The sequence below is a fragment of the Ambystoma mexicanum genome, chromosome 5p (genome assembly GCF_040938575.1).
Source record: "Ambystoma mexicanum isolate Mex_15411 chromosome 5p, UKY_AmexF1_1, whole genome shotgun sequence".
NCBI classification, from domain to species: Eukaryota; Metazoa; Chordata; class Amphibia; order Caudata; family Ambystomatidae; genus Ambystoma; species Ambystoma mexicanum.
The window spans coordinates 934,071,052-934,094,074 of NC_090930.1; the positions used below are offsets into that span (position 1 = coordinate 934,071,052).

General features: G+C 44.4%; 1 protein-coding gene across 8 annotated transcripts in view; it reads left to right on the forward strand.

Annotated features, from left to right (window-relative positions):
- The window catches only part of PIEZO2 (piezo type mechanosensitive ion channel component 2), a 1,512,892-nt gene that overhangs the window by 1,115,690 nt on the left and 374,179 nt on the right, over positions 1–23,023 (forward strand). For 7 of the 8 annotated variants that reach the window (XM_069613368.1, XM_069613370.1, XM_069613372.1 and 4 more), the window contains 3 exons: positions 7,283–7,431; positions 8,911–9,084; positions 19,218–19,441. In XM_069613368.1, coding sequence (XP_069469469.1) covers positions 7,283–7,431; positions 8,911–9,084; positions 19,218–19,441 — 547 coding nt within the window. Of the gene's footprint in view, positions 1–7,282; positions 7,432–8,910; positions 9,085–14,570; positions 14,613–18,827; positions 18,861–19,217; positions 19,442–23,023 lie in introns of all 8 variants that reach the window. The other variant, XM_069613375.1, reaches the window with a different exon arrangement.

Here is a 23,023-nt window from a genome sequence, read left to right on the forward strand (position 1 = left end):
GAACTCCCTCAATTCTGAACACCTCCCTTGTGCCTTAATGAACAAGTGTGAAACTAAACTATATCCAATGAAGCCTTCATCCCATCAGACCTTTTACTTTCGTTTACTATATGGCCCTCCGCCCACACTGTGCATCTCCTTGGTTGACACCCTCACATGTATCCTGCGAAGACAGCCCTGATCGAAACCACGCTAAGAAAAGTGTAGATGGCTAAGACGATATCAACCTACAACAATTGGTTCACAGCACGTTTAATAACCAGAGCAATATGCCTGGCATTGTCATTGCTGGGCCATACACAATGGCACTGTGGCATTGGAACCTCCAGACCCCAAACCTTTTCTGAGAAAGCTGACGATGTAATTGATGAATACACACTGTGCTTGGGCATTCTTTCTTTTAGATCTCTAGCCCGCCACGCTACTTTGGTAAATCACATTTCTTTTCGGTGGTGGATAGCAAATTGTGTAAATGGGGGGGGTTGTAAACATTTCCCATGAATGAGCGTGAGAAACCGGGCCTAGTGCAGTAGCCCCAACCAACCTAAGGTGGTTTGGGGGGTTTTCCCCTCATGCTTATTATCAAAATAATGGGTTCAATTGGTGCTTTCGGTAGCACACTGTGCGTGAAAAATTGGAGGAAAAGCCACACAGTTTACATATTGGCTTTGTATGATAACACATCCAATAGATTCCACATCACGCACACATATAAATTATCCATTCACACCTGCACCCCATGCACAGCATACACACTACCTCATTCAAAAACACACCCCGTACAACATGCTCAGTGTTATCTCAATCCCTTTTTCACCCATACACCACAATATGCACACTGACCACACTCATTAACATGCCACACAGATCACATGGGTACTTGCAACATACCTGCACATACAAAACGTTTTTTTTCCGTTCCTGATTCAGCCCTGTACTCCAGGTGTTGCCATGATGGCTCTTCAACTCCTGCACACCACGAAACAGGAAGCAGGGAGAGGCTCCTGGTTCCTAACATGCACGGTGGAGCTGGAGTTCACCCAAGGGAGTGCAGGAACACCCCCCCTAAGTGCATTTGGCCATGCAGTATCCCAGCTTGCATCCCCAATGGGCAAGCAAAAAGCCACAGCCTTGCATGGACTCCCTTGGCACGTGTGGCTGAGTTACTGTGCTGTCAAAAGGAAACTACATTTCCCTACACAGTGGAAAGCCAGTCCAGGAGAGCGCCCTCAGATGCTTCCGGTTCTTTATAATGGGTGTCAGGTAGGTGCAACCTCGCCCATTATAAAGGAGACATGCCTGCGTCTGATATTAGTATGACCCGTGTGCCAAGCAAATGGCTCAAGTCAAGTATGTCTAACAGGACACACACTTGTATGTTTCCACAGGGTTTGACTTTATCGTCATCCGCTTACTTCTTACTGTCTGTTCTTGGCCTTTCACAGAACAGAGACTTACCGTTTTCCACCGCCTGACATTATATCCAGATGGCACCAGGAAGTCCGGTGGGGGATACAGTGTTACGGGATTGCCGGTAACCCACCGCATACCAGTGGGTTTTACTGACAACCCCGTAATGAGGGCCAATAGCTCCACAGCTCTGGTCCTCTCTAGGCTGGACTACTGCATCAGCCTCTTCCTCAGTCTCCCCCTCTCCTCCTTTCGCCCCTTCAGCTAATCCAGAATACGGCTGCAAGACTTTTCCTTGGCCCCAATCCCAGAAAACATACATCCCCAGCCCTAAAATCTCTCCACTGGCTCCCTGCGGCTGCCAGGATCAAATTCAAGACTCTCTGCATCATCCACATGGCTTTCTGGGGCATGGAACCATGCTATCTCCACCTTTCCCTCCCTAAATACTCCCGTGCTAGAGCCCTCTGCTCTCCATTCCTGCCATCCCTCCCCACCTATCCCTATCGCTTGCTCTTCTCGTCACTGCACTTGCAAGGCCAAAGGCCACAAGGCCTAGTAGGACCACAAATGTATATTTGCTTTATGCTATTGTTATTAATTCCACTTGTTCCCTCCCCATTTAGCCTTGTGGCACTTTGAAACACTATTCTGTTGTACAGGCGCCTGATAAATGCTCAATAAATAAATAAATAAATCACTGCCATGTTTACTGTACCCCAAAATTGCCAGTTTTGCGGTTAAGTGGTTTATTTGCCTCTAGCATGCAGACAGAGGTAAATCTTCCAATTTACCCCCAAAAATCAGGGGATATACTGCAATGGAATTACCACACAGGGCAAATCCACCAACATATCCATGAAGTCCTATGGGCTCCAAAAAATGTGGGTTTATACTGTCATTACCCAAGTTGTAAGTTTGTAGTAAATTCACTGGAAAAGTGGTGGAAGTTTGGCCCCATGTTTGCACTGCAGCCAACTTGCTGTAATCCCTTTGACCAGCACCCATTATGCATGATGTTCCAGAAACCAGCCATGTCTCATTAGCATAACAGTATAGCCCTATTAGGCACTGTTATTTTCTTTCTGGCATGAAAAATGTCCTGCTCCTTTAACAAAAGTTATGCACATGCACACCGCCTCCCAAGAAGCTGTCTAATCCTTCTTAGAAACAATTTCACTATCTTGAATAAAACACTAATTTGTAATCAAAATGTTTTACAATATACAACACAGAATCATTTATTGTAATGTCAGTTTCAGAATCTGGGCAGAGAGGGAAAATGACAAGAGCACTCCAATGCGTCCCCTGATGTGATTTGAACCACCCTTGTTATTCTCCTTCTTCCACTCTGCCTGATACCCCTTAGCAGATTGCAGGGAAATAGAAAGTCCACTGCAAAGAACAAGACATGCTCATGCTTTGCATGCATCTTTCTATTACTTGTTACCTTACAAGCTCCCAAACCAACAACGGAGGGGAAACAATGCCTTTAAATTAACGGGCCCTTTAATGCATGTCTGTTTCATTAATGATGGGGTCATGATGTCAGCGGTGGGATGATTCCAGTGCTTCACCAATGTGTTTGATAAGAATGAATGAATACACTGTGGTAGGCACCACTCAGCAGCCACAAGACCCTTTAGGAATCTAAGACTTGTATCAGACAATCTGCACAGAGTTTGCAGTGCAGATGCACATCACACCCTGCCTGCACAGATTCTCTAATAATCTGCCTCTCAATGTGTTATCTCCTTATCCAATTAAAGCAACTGTCCTGTCTGACTAGGAGCATAACTAGAGGATTATATGGTTAATATGATTAATAGATAGATAACAGTTGCAATAATAAAAAAAGAATAACAATAACAACAGACAAAACTATAGAAATGTGTTCTATTGCTGCTGTTAGTACTATTATTATTATTATTATTATTATTATTATTATTATTATTATGCATTCGTTTGGTAATAGTTACAAGAACTTTACAAACTGTAAAACAGACATAAAACAAATAACACATTAAATTCATACATTTATACAAACATACAACAATACAGTAAATCGCAATCAGCTAAAATATACACTATTCAAATTCAGTGCATTCCTACCTCAGGGTGTGCTGTAGCACCTTGAAGCGTCTCATGTGCTAGATGGAATTACCAATAATAATCTCGGACCCAAATCACCGGACAGACTCAAAGAATATGGCAAAATACAACTTTATTATCAGCATAGAAATAAGGTAGGGCAATCTGGGGAATAACAGGCAGTAATTCACGCATTCACATCCAAGTGTGATTATACAAAGGTTTCATACATCGATGTGTGTCATCTATGACATCATCCTACGTGGCAAACTAAAAACCCATTGAAGGGAGGGATTGGTTAAAGGAACATATGTACCTATAGTTTATGTAAGTGTTAATAACTTCATTGGCTGCCCCTTATCTGGTGGGTATGCCCGGAACCAACTCCTAATAAGTATAATACTGATTATAGGGGGAGAAATGGCAGTGGTTTGGTCTTTGCCTACATAGACCATCTGATTGGTTGGCATGCTTTCCCAACCTTGGGCTTTCGGCTCATTAGCAGCACGTTATCTAAACAAAACTCAGGTCCCGCATACAACATCAGACTACTCCCCACTTTCCTCATTAGTCCATTGTCTCTCTTCGGTCAGGCCCTAAGCTAAGTCTTCTCCTTTGTAGTTGATTCCAAAGCCTGTTCTCTGTTCTGCGACATTCAAGGGAGTGTAGGCACACTATTATCATCATTTGAGCTTAATGAATAGCCCTTGTTTCCAACTTCTAAATTACGTGTGAGGAGACCACAAATGTGTCCATCTCGACCTTCTATTTACTGCTATTTGATTCAATTGAATTGCGTGTCATTAACCTTCTTGCCCTCTAGAGACTTGCTCGCTCCGTTTTACATGTGTTTTCTGCATCTTTAATTGTTCAATACTTAGCTCTTGGAGATGTTTTTGCCTTTGCTTAATCTAACAGAAATATGTCTTACGTACATGGCTTATCCGTTTAACTCCCCATGTGCCTTGCAATTATTCCTTGACGTAGCATCCTTCATCCCAGGCCAATAGACTCCTCTGTATTCCTCACACAAAACCTATTTTTCCACATCTCTTGACTCTGCAGCCCTGGTCTGTCTCTGAGGTAGCTTGATTGGTTTTAATACGAGTCCATCCTCCATCTTGCCATCATGGCTGTTCTAGCCATGTTTGGTTTTCCTCTGCTGCAAGCTTCCATATGTTTCATATACCTTGCGTTTCTGCTTATATACATTTATTAGTCAGCAGGTATATACAGTTTGCATATACAATTTGTTCACATTCAATGACATGTTTCTCTTGTTACTTTAGTTAATTCTTTACTCTTTTAGTATTTTCATATCGTTTCAGTGCGTCTTTGTATGTCTCCTTCATGACGTCACTCTGCCTTGCTAGATCTCACTTATAACTCCATGATGTCCAATGGTGTGTGCCAACATTCTTCAAACCTGTCAGTGCGAAGGTACATTTGGTACGGTTGTCTGAGTGCATATTGTCTCTCATACACTCGATGCAGTATTGGGATGATACCTGGTGTCTCACATAGGGCTCTTCTTCTGCTGTTCCAGTATGATGGAGGTGAGGGGGCGGGAGCTTGGGATGATGTGTCCACCTGCTCCTCTACAAGGGAGGTAGCAGTAAATAGATCTCCAAAAGTGCAAAAGTGCAATATACTTGGGGGTCGAGCTGCCTGCAGAACAGTGAGCCCAAAAATGGTCCGAGGTCATCTACTCTAAGCTAGGAGTGAATTGTTATACAAATCTGCAGTATAAGGCAGAGCAGATCATAAGCAGACGTCTCGTGGTTTCCAAGACCTTAGACACATTGTTAGTGTTGTCAATATTAGTGATGATGGTTGTAGTAATGGCCAACCCAGCATGCATAGGTAGCTCTGGGTATATTTTCTCTCTACTTATGGCTATGTTTTAATAATAAGACTAAGAGGTTCTTTTTCACTAAGTTCAACAATGCACCACTACATTTCTACTGCATTAACATGTTCAACAGTGCTGCACTAATGCAATGTTACAGACACGAGGGTATGCATTGAATGCATCTTTGTCTATCCGACAAATGTGCATGACATTTGCTTGTGACTGCATTTTATTCAGAGTGCATGTGTTCTGCTTATAAATCATGGCACATCGCTTAAATGTAGACAATTTGCCTTGGGCTTGATGGACTAAGTTCTAATTGCCAGTTCGCCCTATAAAGCTGCAACACACACAATATGGCTAATTCCCATGAAACATTTGGTCCAGATGTCACAAAGTCACTGACATAGCATTCCTATCTGCACCTGAGCACTCTGCATTGCATGGCTCGTGTAATGTCTTTATTTTATGTAAAGTGATTTAGTTCATAAAACCTTTCACATATCATATAAACTTCCATACATTATATAATCCAATCTCCATAAAACAGGTCCAAAATACATTCAAGTATAAAAACAAATTTACATTTTTTATAATCCTTAAGACCAATTAAAAAAGCCAATTAAGAAACTAACACTATTAATCAAAATCCATGTCTGCTAGAGCTCTCTGCCAGATCCAATGAATTGCAATATGCAGTGTTGTGTTGCCAGAGTTCAAACAGTAAATCACTTTTTGTACAATTATAATCAATCACAAATGTTCCTAACAAACACATATATATTGGTCCAGATACCTTACATTCAGTTATTACGTGTTTAGCAGTCTCAAGCATGGGTTCAATCTTGCACATACCCCCGGCCAGGGGTTTCAACATGGGCCCTTGTACTGCCCACACCGGTAAGTGATTTATTCGTAAAAATAACCAGAATCTTCGCACTTGAGGCAAAGGGCAGAGTGATAGATATGCCTATAGCGTCTTCAAATTATACCTATTTCATTTCACTTCGCTATAGCTTTTCAATTTTGCTCAATAATCATAATTACGAGACCAATCCCATTTCTCCACCTCTGTTATAAAAATCTGACTTAAGGAAGCAAAGTCACTTTTTCAGTTTGGCTTCCAATTAATAATTTCAAAAAAATTTGTAAAAAATTGTAATATTCCATATTTATATTAGCCTTCACCTCTATCCCAATCAAACTTAATAATTGACATCTGGGATGTCTTGAAACCATTCATCTCTTCTGGTGATCGAGCAGTCACCCACATTCTAAGTACTATTTGCATGCAATGTAATGCTGTTTTATATTCATGTTTGTTCAGACTATGGTCTGCCATAGGGCCACACCCTAAAGTGCTTCAAGGCCATAACAATGGCAGTAGGCGTTACATCAAATATCAAGTAACATATTGATCTTGATATTATATTTGTATCATGCTCGTACACAAGTGTTTCAGAGTGTGACGAGGCAGAGAGGGGAGCAAAGAACAAAAACACCATAATATACAAATGTTGTTACGATTGATGACATTAATTAGAAAATACACTAAATACACTAATCGTTGAAATAATAATAATACCAATCATGATGGAATCATTTTATGTTTTGATTTAGTGGAGTTAACTTGTTGCTGCAGCCCCCACATTTTTGTAGACGTTGTGTGGATTTTACATCTAGTTAATGGCATTCTCAACACACCAATTGGCTCCTCAGGGCACAGTGCTGATATGAATGGCATGCTTGGCATTTCTGAGTGACACCTGAGCTCTTTCCAGCGTGATACATATATATGACCATGCACAAAGTCAGAATGCAGCCATTTTGTTCATGAAAACAGTAGAAAGACTGCTCTCTTGAAATGTATCTGCCACCCCTGTGTTTGCTGTAAAAAAATATGTGATGCCGTCGATTTTATGGTTTCAGGTGCACTATGAATGGTGGAGACGGGTTCTAAAATATTTTTGGATGTCGGTGGTTGTTTACACAATGTTGGTGCTTGTCTTCATCTACACATATCAGTTTAAGTCATTCCCCCCTCTTTGGATGAACATGACTGGGTTGGACAAAGATAAGTGAGTATTTTCAGGGCTTTTGTAATCACGGCAGGTTGTGGCATACTGTGTGAAGTGACAACTGCTTGCCGTCCATGAAATACCATCTGGAATTAGTTTTGAGACATTGGAGCGGGGTCACACATACATTGCATGACATTGAGGCACCGAGCTTATCTTCAATTGTGTACAACATGGACAAGAGGCTGGCCACCACACAGATAATGTCCTGTCTCCACAGGTGACATGGTGAGAAGCTTACCTTTCCCTGCTCTTAAATCCTTGCACGGATTCAATCCTTCACGCTCCCTTTTCCACGTTACAAAGTTTCAAGAAAGTCTTCTGACAGTGATCGAATGTAATCCCTTGAAAATTGCCTTTAAAACTGGGGTATTGCAAAGAAAGGCGCTTTCTGTGTGCCTCCATGTTTCCTAGCGACGTCCCATGGCGTCCATGATGAGCGTGTGCCTATTATTTCGGCCCCATTTATGCCCAACACTTCCCAGGAGCTGCCCGCATCGACTGCCTGGAGAATGCTGCTCTTGCTTGGGACCTCTAGGGGTCTTTAACTTATGAGAAACTCTCAGGGGCTTCAACTGCACTGAACTATCTAGATAGCGAATAGGAGCGTACTTCATTGAGCTATCTTGCAGTTGTTTGAAACAGAAGCAAAACAGCTAAACCACATAATGACAAAGCAGCCCACCAATGACCACTGCTGAACTGTTCTGACTGTTATCCAGATGTTTTGTTGCTGTTTGCAACATCTGTGAGTAGCTGAATTTTATCGGTTTTGGTCCCTCGTGAATCCATGTTCAGCTTAGATGACAGAGTTATACTCTGGCTTAGGTCATTTTAGAGTACAATCATATTGTTATTATGTGTTAGAGGACATAATGGGAGCTCTGGCCAAAGACTACCAGGGTGCTGTGGTGCTCTGTTAGAAGCCCCTGAGCGCCAAAGGTGCATAGCCTTGGCGCGTGCCCACACATGCCGCAAAAGGGCCTGACCAAAGCCAGGCTTTGGTTTGCTGAGGATTGATTTCCTGAGCTAGGTACCTGCTGATTCCCACCCTAATAAATCTAATAACTGAGTGCCTCATGAGTGCCTTTTGGAGCAGTTTCCTGAAACAGAGCAGGACATGTTGAGTCGAGCAGAGCACCAGGAATCCATGTGGCTTCGGCCTGCTTTTTTACATCATGACAAAAGGAGGCAGAATCCATAGGGATCGCTGTAATGATGGTCTGCGTCACTTTACATTGCAGCGGCCATTACTGGTCAGCGCCGTGCGACCACACGTGTATGGTGGTGATCAGAGTAGACTTTTGGCCTGCCTCAGAAAATGTCATAGTTAACTGGAGTCCACCCGAATTCCCATATCATGCACGACCCCAAATTAAAAAAATCCTGGGGGCAGATCCTTCAGATATATTTTTGTAGCTATGCAAATGGGGGGAGGTCAGTTTAACTCGTTTCATCTTATGATCTTTTCTATTTCAGACTGGCGGATCTTGGTCTAGAAACCTTTACGGTGACCGACCTCTTCACGCGCATCTTTATCCCCACCTCCTTCCTGCTTGTGTGCATTCTACACCTTCACTACTTCCACGAGCGCTTCCTCCAGCTCACAGATCTGAAGTCTGTAACCAGCAAACAGGACAGCACCATTTACAGGTAATATGAAACTGAATGTCACGTGCTCTCATTGATCCCTTTGACGTAGCAAAGTGTTAAAGGCAAATTGAGAGCGACTGGTGAGTATACATGAGGTAGATATGTCCCTCTTTCCTCGCCAAATGACGTTTAGGAGGGCTTCCTGTGATGTACAAGGGCACCCGCAGTGGGGCATCCGCAGTGTGGCCCCCACTACAGCAGGTCTCCCCTCCGGTTGGAAAGTTGCGATGGCGGCAATGTCCCACGAGAAGCGTTCAAAGCGTTCTATCTTGTCCTCATCTTAAGTGCAGAGCCTCTTGACCCATCCAATAGTTTAAATAGTTTAAGCCAGTCGAGGATTCAGAACATCTAAATAATATGCAAATAATTGCCATTAAAGTGTAGTACAAGTACATCCGTGTTCCTTGTCAGCTCCCTGAACCTGACTGCATTTGAACTTTTGGGGCCGAGGGGACGAGCCCTACTCATGTTTGCCTTTAGGGGGCTCATTTTCCAAATCCCTGCAGAGTAAATGAAGGTACTAAAAATAGGTGTTACGCTGGTTTTGGCGCTTTCATTCATGCTCTTGGATGTGTTTATTTTTTCTCCAGTTTCCATAGGAATCCATTGCAAATGCTCTCTGCCATGTGTTAATGGCAAGCAGTGTTTCCACATGTTTTACTGCATAGTGCAAAGTAGAGGTGTAAAGTCCCTTCTGCTGCCATTTTCTACCGCCATTTTGCACGCAGCAATGCCAATGATGAAAATTGCTCAGAAGGGACCCGTTGGCACGTACATGCAAAGCGCTCCCATCGGGGCAATTTAGGCAACATTATAGCAGTAGCTGCAGTAAGATTAACGTCTGCATAGGGTCTGGCTGTGCATCCACGAGCCTGCAAATCCAGAGACAAAGCACGGAGAATGGATGCAGCAATGTTGAATATTGGTGTAAAGTATGCAAGTGATAGCAACGATGTATGCTGGCAATGCTTCCTGCCCGATGCCAATACTCTGTGTTTCTTTCTGCCACCACACCATTGTTGGAAACAGTTTGTAAGTAGCAGTCAGGTTACACCTTCCACGCTTGCTGTGACTACATCATCATGCGTGTTGCGGCTCTGAGCATCTCCATCACATGCGTGGTAAAGGCGCTGGGTTGAGTGCTGCGGCTCCTGCATGAGGGCACCTAACACTGCTGCACTTTGGGAGAATTTGGCAATTAGGATTCTGGCATCCTTTCCCCTGGCTTTTGCCACCACCATCATCCAGAAGCAAACTTTGCAGCTCACTGGGCTGAAGGAAGACTTCCTGGGGAGTCAATAGAGTATCATCTATGATATGATATATGATAATATGGCATTTATAACGCACCTGTACACAAGTGTTTCAAGGCGCGACCAGGCAAGGGAGGGGAACAGGGGGAAGACAGAGACAATGATCACATTAGGCCAGGTGACATTGAGACTGCGCAAGTGCAGCGGAAAATATTGTGTGTGCACATTCCATTTAGCTTCGTTTTGGTAAGAACATCTAGCAATGCAAGGGTCATGGTCCACCAGATAATTCTGGGAAAGCCCTGACATGATGGCTGGTAGTTCCCTCATGGTTCTGCGCTATCTTACCTGCAAATGTCCAACGGCAGCAGACATTATTCAGTTTCTTTGAGGGTTAAATGTACTTGTCAATTGCATGACACTGTGCTTTAATGTGTTCCGGCAGGAAATTGCACTCCTGACTCAAAAATACAAAATACAAAAATGATAAATGTGGCATAACACAAAGGCCCTATTAAACAACCGGGCAGAGTTGTTCCCCCAAGCTTAACCATCATTTCTGGTAGGCGGCATGCTACTACAGGGCAGTAGCCAGGGTTAGCCGCATGCAACACCACTCATTGTGACGTGCCTAATGGCGATGAGAAGGGATTTGCCAGTGGTGGGAAGTCACTCTAGGGGGCAAAGGGTAACACATTGAGTGCTGTCCTCCAACCTCACCAGTGTTGCGACTCATTTTGGGATTGTAGGTCAATGAAACAGGGGGAAAACTGTTCTGTTGCCTGAATTAGACTATTTTTTACCTGGTCAAATTCTGAATTATGTCTGGGAGGGCTACCAGCAGAACACTGACCAATCATTGAGGTATTGGCAGTGTGGGTAAAACTACATCAATTGAAATGTGGCCCACAAGTCTCCCTCCATGGATGACAACACCTGGCCATTCCCGGTCCGATAGCACAGCGAGTAGAGCGCTCGCTCTGACATCTGAGCAGAGCCAAACTCAGCCTTTCATCCTTCCGAGGTAGATAAATGAGCACCACATACTGTGGGTAATAATAAGCAGCGCTCAGATACCCGAGGGTTTGTAGCGCTATATAAATGCTAAATTATTATTATTATTATTCCCCACCCAGCTGTGAGAATTCTACACACAACTCGCTGAAATACAATGCAGAAATACCTCCAATGAGTGAACAAAATTGGCTGACTGCCCAACTGTTCCATTTGAATTGCCAGAGAGGGATTACTTTCTGTAATACTTCACGTCCCGAGTTTACCACCCAGATGGTAAAAAATTCCCTTCTCCAAGTTGGGACGAATATTTGTGTTTTAAGGTGATATGTTCCAAATCATTCTGATTGTATTGCATACTTACTCATTTTGTTTGTGTTTGAAAATGGCACAGTAGAAAAACCCATGGAAAAGATTTGTCTCTGGGCTGTGCCGCTCCCCGGCCATTTCTGATTTGCTTCCCTTTGGAGGCGGGGCCACATCCCTCCCCGTATCACTATTTCAATCGGCATCATTACCAGACATCACTGCACAGAAACCCATGGTACGCATGGGTTGCTGAGCATAACACTGCATCATGCAGTGAATGGCAAACAAACCACAGGAAGACGCTGCACTGTGGACGCAGTAGCGGTCAGAATCTTTGCAACAGATTCCCGGCCAAGTGAAACATGAGGGTGTGAATATGACAAAAGCAGTATCGAAGTGAAACAAAGGTTGGCAATCTGACAAATGCTTGTGGCATTTATAAGCTAAGCATGTATCTACCTCACTGCTGTGAACATGTCTTTATTGCTTAAAGAAGGATGGATTGCAGAGACCTGTGATTACCAGTATTCTGAAGGGGCTGTTTATGAAGACACTGTGAGCCCTCCCCCCTGCTTTCTAATTGGTAGATCTACCATCGGGACTGGGGTACAGCTCAGTGCAACAGCGAGCGAGGACTAAAGAAGCCAGGGTTTGCAAAAACCCTAGTTTCCACAAATCTTCTTTACAGTCCTGTTTGAGTCCACTAGCCTAGCACCCAACTCCCATTGTAGCTTTGTGCAAACATCCTTGATGGCAATATTGATTATTTCCAATTGTGCTCGTGATGGGCCAAAGCCAGCTCTATATATCAGTATCGTCTGTCCCAGTGCCTGCTCTTAGCTTTACCATTCTTGGCTTTTTAGGCCTGATTCCTTGTCCTGATTATCTTGTTAGTTAACCCTTTGCCATTAAGTGATTTACATGCGTTATTAAATGGCGCCCTTCTCTCCATTACTGGCCACTCCACGCTATGTGCCCCTAAAGCCTTTTAGTCTAAATAATTATTGCACCCCCCGCCCCCCCCCCGAGTAAATAACCTATTGATCTTTAGAAGGATGTGCTCCTCTTCTTAAATAGCACTCTCTGCGCTTTTGAGCCAGCCAATCAGGAGGCTATGAACGCAGGCTGAATCTCCTGATGTTAGCCCGCATTCCAAGACCCCTGATGGCCTCTTGCCCCCGCCCACCATCTTCCCCGTACTCATGGGTCCCTTTTTAACTAATCCCCTCTCCCCACTAACCTCATTGTGGGTTTCTATTTGTCTTCTTTATGCCGCCATGGAAAGGTAAGTGGGGCTTCGTACGAAGCCCTGCCTTCCCTTTCCATGGCGGGCAATCTTTGAACAGTCCTTTTGCGGCAAAACGACCCATTCACGGAAAAAAATACTTTAAATTAGCCCCATCCCAACCCATGTGATGGGTGCTAATGGTGTTAACCACACATTCCAAGAGCTGGAATGGGTGGTAACTTCCTGTGGCCCGAGTTAAAGGCCCTACGCTCTGGACTTTAACCCGGGCCCCGGCCCTTTACCTCCCTTTCAAGCCCTTGAAAGGGGTGGTTAACACCATATTAGTCTAATTTTTGCGTTTAATTACCATGCATTTTACTTTAATGTTCCCAATTTGTATGTAATTGCAGCACTGCTGGTGATGTCTGCTAGGAATCACTGGTTTCTGAGCACTGACGCCTGCTAAACAATTGCCTAAACCCATTTGTTTGGTTATTTAATGTACTTTTTTCAAGGGCCTAACAGCCAGTAAGGTTTCTGGTAATGCCCAAGACCAGTCCTAGTACTGTATCGAATACATCACTGTTAGATGAGTGCATGGAGACCATGCAGGTACTTACTGAGCACAGCGTGAGCATCAAATTGCCATGTAGTTTTGCTGGAAGCTTTATGCCATCTTAAAGTCTTCTTCTAGATCAGTGCTGCCCAGTATTGTTTGTTTGAGTAGTTCAATGTTCTCCTTTGATGACCCACAGACCACAGTGAGGGGCACCACTGCAGATTTTCCACACCCAGAGCCTAGCTTGTGGTATACCTGAGGAATAACTGACTGGCAAATTTGCCAATAATGGGAACTATATAGGGTGGTTTCACAGCAGGCTTGCGTGCCAGTGCCTCGCAAGGTGTAGGCCACATACCCTTCTTTGGTACGTGTGAGCAAAAGAATACTTAGTGGGATGTTACTTAGAAAAAGAGCACATGCGCAAATTACCGCTCAATTGCAAAGCCAATACCGCTTCATAGTAAACTGCACTGAGCTTGACATTGCTCGTGGACGGCTCACCGCGCATGCTCATTCTGTTTAAATGATGCCATGGGAAGTATCCCTTTGCACGCATGCGCTTGCTTCAGCTGCAAATCTACAAGAACGTCACCCCAGCTGTGCGATTACATTGTTCATGATGTTTGTGAAAGACCGGCTCATGTTATTTCCTGGGTATAGATATAAACTTAGGAATGTTCTGCTTGTGGCCACTAACAATCAAAACTGGTGAAAAAAGGGACGTGTTGGCATCAATGTAAGATATTGCCCTAAGAGCAGTGAGTGAAAGCAGAGCAAGAGTTTGCAAGATTACTGGAGGGCCTGGTGAAGGTGTCCCAGGACCTGGGGTTTCGGTCCCGCTGACTCACACCAATCACTACCTACTAAAGCCTCCATGACCGCTCTCATGCCCAGGCTGCAGCACTGTCTCTTGTGTTTGTGCTTTTTGCCATTTAATCATTGCCTTGTTGTCATTGCCTCTTGGACTAGATTGGTTATGTTGGCTCTGTGACTGTGTGTGTGCTTATGTCTGTGCATCTTGACGTTGTGCCACTCATTCCTACTTAACAGTTGCTTTTTTTCTCTCTCTAACTCATCTCCCCACTGCATGCATTCTTCTGCTCCCATCTCTCACCTGTAGCCATGCCAAAGTCAATGGCCGCGTCTATCTGATAATCAATAGGTGGGTATATCTGGAATGCTTCCTTTTCCTGCACTTCTACTTTCCGTTGCACTCTGTACACATCCTGGCAAAGAAGGCAGGCGCATGTTACATGTTGATCAAGCAAGCATAGCAGAGATAACATGTTACTTGCACGTTGGAAAGTAATAGTGGCATAAGTCCCCACAGACTCGTGACATAGGCTAGTGTGTTTTTTTGGGGGATCTGTGTCATTTACATGCCGCAATGTGCTCGAAACCTATATCCTCCATTTTCTTTACCACATTTTACTGCAAAGACATTTGGAGGCGGGAACCCTCAGACCCCTCCTTAACCCCACTCCCCCACCTCTCAGCCACCTGACTTTCTAAATACCTAACCCCAACCCCGCATACGTATTTTGTAGTAAAATGCGATACAAATTTTGGAGGAAACGGGAGTGGAGCAAATTGGCAGGCGAGGAAAAGGTGCAATACCTTCTTGGTAGCCGTATGGAGAAATGGTTGACACAATCCTCTCGCAGGCTCTGCTCCAGCACCCTTGAGGAGTTTGTGCAATTACAATGGACATCAAAGGTTGTTGAAAGCAAGCATCGACGTCCACAGTGGCTTTATCAGAACAAAGCAGTACTCTACGACACAACAGTGTCGGCATAGTCAGTCTTGCTTTACGTTAAATGTAAACATAAACGCATTAGTAAAACTCAGTTGGGGGAGGGGCACAGGTGGTTGGTAAATTCATATAGATTGTGCACTTCAGGAGCGCAGTAGTGTTTTCAGAATGCCATTCATTATGCCACGGTACATCTTTGCAGTATCCCTTCCTGCCATGTTAATGATACTGCACTCTTCGCAATTAAGCAACTCAATCTTGCACAAAAAACAGGGAGTTTTTAAAACACATTTTATGAATGCAATATGTGCTGCCCATGAACCTTACATAGTCCAAGATTTAAGGCAATGGGGTAAAACTCTCGTAAAATCTGTGATACTATTATCCCGAAAATTAAAGTAGGGCTGTGTGTGTGTGTGTGTGTATTGAGACTTAGAGACTTTTGACATTTTTAGGGCCTCCTTGATAATTTGACTATCAAAATCAGAGGTTTCACTTTTCCTGCCCCATATGGGAGATGGAAACGCTCATGCTTTGCACGTGCACCTCTACCTGGGGTTTGAAAATAAGATGGTTCTCGTCCTTGCACTTTCAACAGTGAACGGCCGTACAGTAAAAAACAGGCATAGGGGGAAAAAAACGCAGTGACTGGCGCACAACAAAAAACATTCCAATGTGATGCCGGGCTGTACTTTTGTTAAAAGTGTTTGTAAGGTTGTTGCCATTCGTTCTCAATTGGTAAGGCATGGAGGGAAGGGAAACGCATGGGGGAGTTCTCATAGTGATGAATGGGCTGTGTCATTAGCTCAATGTTTAATCATCTCCTCCAATCGAGAAGTAAACAACGCATGACCCGGAAATGGCAGCCTGCGAAGCATGACCTTCAGAGAGGCCACTCCCTTCCATTACCTGAGCTACAGTTGTCCCTGTTTGCTTCAACTCTTGACCCAGTGCCCATGGTTGTGACAGAGACAACATGGACAGATTTGAGAGTCTAACTGGCATTCTTTTTCCATAAACTCTAGGATGGTTCCCAAGTCCAATCTATCCTCTAGAGTCATAAGCAGGGCCTGTAAATCACTAATACATGTTTTTGCACTGCACGCAGAGCAAATATTGCTGCCTAGATGATATGGAGCAGGCATGGGATGGTTTACCCAAATCTAGTATTGCCAGTAAAACTGGGCACTCTACTCCAAAACTCCAAAGAGGGTACATTGTTGCCCAGTATTTTGGAACTAATCCTCATCCTGGTTCCTTCTACTCCTGCAGAATGATGCTTCTGATACCAGATAGGAGAGATCATTCTGTGCTTGTGCAGGGGGCGGAAGGCTGTATCTGCTGTCGCCATTCTCCACTCGGGTAGCAGCAGAAGTGCCAGCAGCCTCGTCAATGCCTCGATTTACAGCGTAGTTCGACCACAACCACCTCTATCACCTTTCTTGAGACGTACCTTTCCGAAGTCTCCAAATACAAGCCCTGAGAATCTTCATCAGGTGGAGCCTATAGTGTTAGCAGTTGGTCACGTCCCTCAGTGACCTCAGGAGGAGGACTCTATGGGAAATGCCTATCAACTACAGCTCTATCTATCCAATCAATCATCTTCTGGAGGCCCTCAGCCGACAGAGGTAACCATGCCTGGACGAGGATCTGGAATCCCTGCCTGAAGAGGTGAAAGGGTCTTCACCCAGGGAATGATTGATTCCTGATGGAGGGAGTCCCTCTTTGGGATGACCACCTGCTGCCATGTCTCTTCAGCCCTTTGTCTCTACCACAAAGAAATCTGGATAATTCTGGAGAGGAACCATGTCTTGTACAAAGTAGTGATCAGAACAACAAAAAACAAAAGCTTTCCCAAAAAGAAGAGACACAAAAGCACCTACCCATGTGTATTCTCCATCCACATTTCCTGTTGTGATCCTGCACACCATTGGCCGAACTTCTCCAGAGGCAATCTGTTGGTGCTGCTCCCCTGGTTGGCTGTTGCCACTTTTAGTGGCCTTCCAGCTTCCACCATAGTAGAAGAACTTCATTGGTGCTTATCCTCTGTTTCCTGATGGCCAACAGCGCCGGGGCCCATGACTTGCCGGTAAATCCTGCATGGGTTTCCTTCATGCCCAGGTTGGCAATTGTGGGAGTTGGGAAATGGAGGAGTAATGGAATGCGCCACTGCTGCTACTACCTGGCATCCTATTTATCTGCCAACTCCATGGATATCCCCTGGTTTGCCGGTTCTGAGTCAAAGAAGAAGGCCACTCGCGAGGGAAATGGTTATCTGTGTAAACAAAAAAAGTACTTTAGTATATACTTAGTGAGGCCGGGTGTTTAAACTCCTGCTAAGTGTCTATATGGATAAAGAACAAGGGTTTGTTCCCTCCTTACACTCCCCTTTCAGCTAAGGAGGGACTTTTGGTCACCCATCAGAAGTTGCTTACAAAATCTAAGTAGGGGATAAAAGGGACACGGGTGTCTGTCTCGAGTAGTGGACTCACCTCATGATTAAGAATTGTGATGAGGATGAGGGATGCAGTGGTAAGGCGCTGTTAGAGTATGCTGCAAAGTGGGTGTGAGTGTCATAGGCGTTTTAACTGTTCCTGCGACAGTGGAGTGATCAGTAAATGCGAATGCGTTTTGTGGTGGGAATCCAGAAACGGTGAGGGGGTTTACCTTCAAAATGACATTGACAAGTTTTTAAGCCCGATATCAGTGGGATCAGTTTGGGAGAAGTGGAGCTTTCAGTGAGTACATTCTTGACACAAAGTGGGAGGGTATAGGTCCAGGAAGTATATGCAATGATAGATTTGCAGTCTATAGCAGTGGAACCCATTCAATTTCAAAGGATGTGTGGCGGTTTGCACCATTATGTATTAACACTTTGTGTTGTTAGGCTAGAAAGGAGTCTGCAACTTTTGTCTCTCAAAATGTTTTGGTCTTCAACTCAGATCAGCCCTAGACAGCATAGTCAACAGTGAAGGACCGTGGGAGTCGTAGCCAGGAGAGGTTCAGGTCTCAGTCCTCTAGTGGAGTACAGCTGTTCCCTAATATATTTTTTCAGACACAGCAGACAATTTAAAGGAACACTTAAAGTACACACATTTGAAGGGTTTTTGGATCACTGTGAAAAATGGAGTTAGCCTTTAAATAAATCCAGCACATGTATAGCTCCGAATGCATATACGTAAGAAAGATCTTCTGTGTCGTAACTGTACTCTGCATGACTGTCTCTATCCACATTTCTTGCCTCCCCCTATTCATACGTCTGCAACCTGGGACCCTACAGAGGTTTTGGACTACAACTTCCACGACCGCTCAGCATTGACTATGATGGCTAGGGCTGATGGGAGTGTAGTCCAAAAAATCAGGAGAGCCAACGGTTGCAGACCCCTGCCCGATAGAGTGACTTTGAATCTCTGTGCTTTTTGTCAACGTTACTTGTTAATACCTCAATGACATGCCCCAGGCATCCGTGGCATGGGCCGTTGCCACAGATGCTACGGTAGGCATTCATTGAATCTTGTTGTGCTGCATGACGTGTTTTGTTGTCTAACTCTCTTCTGTGAAACTTCTCTTTTCTCACTCTTCGCCTCTGTTTTTATTTCTTTCTGTTTCAATGTCTTTGGGCAGCATCAAGAAAAAAATACCCATTCAGCAAAATGAGTAAGTCCTGCGAAGTCATGAAATGCCTGCTGTCCGACATGCTGCCATTTCATGCTTCTCTCTCCTAAACTCTGACCATCTTCTTCTGTAGTGGACAAGATGTCAAGTTTAGGTGTAATTGCTTCTCTTACTGAGCCTAACATTGTGTGTATGAGGTAGAAATGCCTGTTAAAGGATCTTTGAAAGATGAGGCTGACGGTACTGGGAGAAGGGTCTATAGCATTAGCATTGTCGACGAGCGATTGCATTTGGGATAAGTTATCGTTTTTGTGGATCGGAAAGCATTAATGTCTAATTTCCAAAACCCTTAGTCTTTATATCGTCAAGTTGACTGACATGGACACTTTTCCCTAACAGACTGGTAAACCAAGATGGGAGTCTAGCCGACATCACCATGATGAACCTAACTGCCAATCTTGAAAAGGAAGGGGGGACGAGACTTGACGAGAAGTCAGGTGACCAGAACGAGGAGGAGGAGGATGATGACCGAGGGGATGGAGAAGACGAGAAAGGAAAAGAGGAAAAGGACGATGAAGGGGAAGAGGTCGAGGATGAATCGGAGGAAGAAGAGGAGTCTTCAGGTAATGTACAAAAATTGGGAATATGGTTCCAAAATGTGATACTTTCTTACCAGCCATCAGCCACTCTTCCTCGATACACTGTAGACTTATTTAGTAGTACCTGCGTTAGAAAGCCTGGTACAAAGCATGAATCGCATAGAACATCTGCATAATTATCAAACATGCAGCAACTCGTTTAGCTTTTTTTTTGTTTAAATGAGATGTGCTGGAATTGTTTTCCATGTATTAACGAGTACTATTAAGTTAGGTCAAATAGCTATTAACACCTGGGGAAAGGAGTCGCAGCCAATGAGGTTCATCGGATCACAGGCTGAAACCTCTGATCTCAGCCCACACGCTGCCTCCCGCGCCTCAGGCCGCAATCTTCTCCCCACCACCCACCCTTTCTCTTTTTCTTTTTTTAAAAACTTATCCCAGTCCCCCCCTCAGCCCCACTTACCTGATTGTGGCGACAGCACCTTCCACTGCCGCAGCAGCTTGCCTCCTTCTCGGTTTGCGGCCACCATTGAAAAAGAAGAAGAGCTCTTCTTCCACAATCATGGCGGCCATCTTGGCACAGTATTTTTATTCAATGAACCGGACAGTGCACGCGTCCCGTTTTTGGAACAAAAATATTTTTCGTTACTGCTTTGGTAACCCCTGGTGCTAATAGCGTTAGCACCCCATTCCAAGGGCTGGAACGCGGGTAACGTCCTGGTAACCTCATTTTAGGCCCTTGTTTCGCTCTGGCCTATATCTCGGGCTGCCGGGCCGTTACCCCCCATTCCAGACCTTGGAACGGGGTGCTAACGCTACATTATTACAGTGCTTATATTCCGACATAAAGGACTGTGCAAAAACCTAACATTATTATGGTGTCTTTGCAACTCTCCAGGAAACACTGCTCCCTCGATCCTGTTGAAAAGATATACATTCACCAGTTGACTTTGAATTGAATGATCGACATTATCCAATGCTATTTATACTGTTCTATTACATGATGAAAATGATTAATTCAATCACGCTATGTTTCTACGTACAATTCATTAAAGCTGTGGCATTCTTGAGCTTTTTCCCAAATGCAAGGTTACTCTTATTAACCGCGTAGATGCATGTGCCTCCCACAGCACAAGTGGCCAGAGATTCTGAAAGTGTAGATGCTGGCATTCATACTACTCACCCTAGCATACCTTTACATTGGCTGTTGCTCCCTTTTGCTTTGCCATTGCTAGGTGCACTAGGAATACCGCACCATTGCAGCCAAGGCACCTCAGGAGCCTAGCTGTAGCATGGCAGAATACATGCCTGGTGTCATTAGAGATCGCTGCAGCTTGGCTTGCAAAACCAGTCGTCCCCTCCAGACCAGAGGGTGCGGGGGGGGGGGGCTGCCCCGTCCCCTGCTATGTTGCTGTTAGAGTCCGGCACAATCATCTATTAGATGGTCTTTTTTGTTTAACGCATGTAGGGTTGTTTGAGGATAACAGAACCTCTAATTCCCACCGCCCCCCAACCCCTCACCATTCTTGCATTGTTCTGTGGGGCAGTGTAGTCGGTGCATACCGTCGCTGTACCAGTCCCTCCACAAGCAGTCTGCATATCAGCTACTTGCATACACAGGCGCCAAGAATGTACCCCTCGCCCGACTAAACAGGAAAGAGCAGTGAGTTGTATATAACCCTTTTGAAAATCTGCCGACTACTCTGTCACTATTGTGTTGGACGATTCAGATGAATTCAAAGCCACTTTTCCAAAGCAAACGGCACAGCAGTACTTGATATTGTGAACTGAGGTTACACAAGTCCATATAAAGGAGCTGAAATAATTGTGTGTGTCTTGTTTGTGAGGATGGAGTGGTTGTAAAACTTCCTCAAATAACGTCCCGTACAATTGAAGACGTTGCTATAAACTTAATCTGACAAATAGGTCATCCAGTCAAACAGGAAACCATTCAAGGGTGGACAAATGCCGGGCCCCTTACGGATACAGCCCTCAGATGGCCCTAATCAGCGAATCACAATAGTTCGCCATCGCCAGTCACCTCTCCTTCCAGCTACACATTACCAAAAAACGGAATGCTAGGCATCAAATAGCATTCCCCCGCAAGATAAAACGCTTCTTCCAGCCAGTGGGTGTCTGAAGCCGAGCCCAATCCTTAGGGGACTCATACCTCTCCGAAAAAATGCCCACCTCCCTAGAGTCTCAGCCACACACCCACCCCACCCAATGGCGCTTCAACATGACACTGCATGCCTGATCACAGGAACAAAGACATTTGACCACATCTCCCCGATTGTAAGTGGACAGATTACCCATCCCAGACTGGATATTCCTCCATACAGCCAGCATCATACGCAATGCAACTACAGCGCTCACAACCGTCTACCGCACCACAAAAGTCACAGGCTTATGTGAAACACGCACCTCCTGTTGTCAGACCGACTGAAGGCATGGAGGAAAACTGGTGCTCGAAGAAAAAAACAGGAAACAACCATTTTCTTTCTATAAACCAGCCAACAATACATTGGTCGCTATTAAGAAGGCCCCAACGATCCCGCAGCTCAGAACAGAACCCAAGACCTTACTGTTCTGGGAGCACCTAGAGTGTACCTAAGAACCTCAGGCCCTCCACTCAGGAGAAAACCACTATTGGGGGATAGGTCCTCACAGATCCACAGGCAGAGCCAATCGCTCTTGGGCCCACCTGAACTTTTGGTGTAATCCTGAACTAGCTTTGTGCGGTTTTCTGTTGCTCTATCAGCCCGAATACAAACACAAGGCGATGAGAAGTTCCACCAAGGATATGAAAACATGTATGTATTCAGCAATCAAGAGGCAGTAATTGCTTTCAGATACAGAGTTTTGGAGTGGGAGTGGAATGCTGATGAACTCAGATGGCTTCAGCTGTGGCTTCCAAAGATCACTAGCATCCTTGCTTTAATGTCTGGTGTCCAGCATTATGAAACCTAGACCTCAACATTTTTTTTGTTTTTTGGCATGCTATGCTTTTCTACATCTTCGCCGCAGCTGTTTCATGTCTTTTCCAGTTTAAGTGAATTTTTATTTGCCTTTTCGAGCAAGAAAAAAATGACAGTTTACAGTAATCAGACCACACATATAGGCTGTACGCCTACACACACAGCAGGAAGAAATACCAGAATACAGATGTTCTGCTATAACTGGCTGTTAATAATATACAAGGCTATTTGGATACTGCAACAATGCTGCGTTCCCATGTTTCTGGCCCAAACACAAAGGTAACAATGAATAGCCCAAGGGAGTATTCAACAAGTCATTTTCTGCGACCATTAAACACAGAAAAAGCAGGGAAAGGAGGGAGTGGTAATCAACAAACTCCAAAGGTTACTTTGTGTGTCTTTTGTGTGCACAGAAGAAAGCAAACATGATAAAAAAGGAAAGGATGGGCCAGACAGACAGGAAGAAGAATGAAAACGAGAGAAGGCTAGAAATTGACAGACATATTAGAAATATTTGTAAAAAATATTAAATATAGGAAAAGTGGCAAATAGCAGAATATAAGACGTAGTTCAATCAGACCTGCATGATGTAATGTATGATTTAATGTAATATTGCATTTGTATAGCG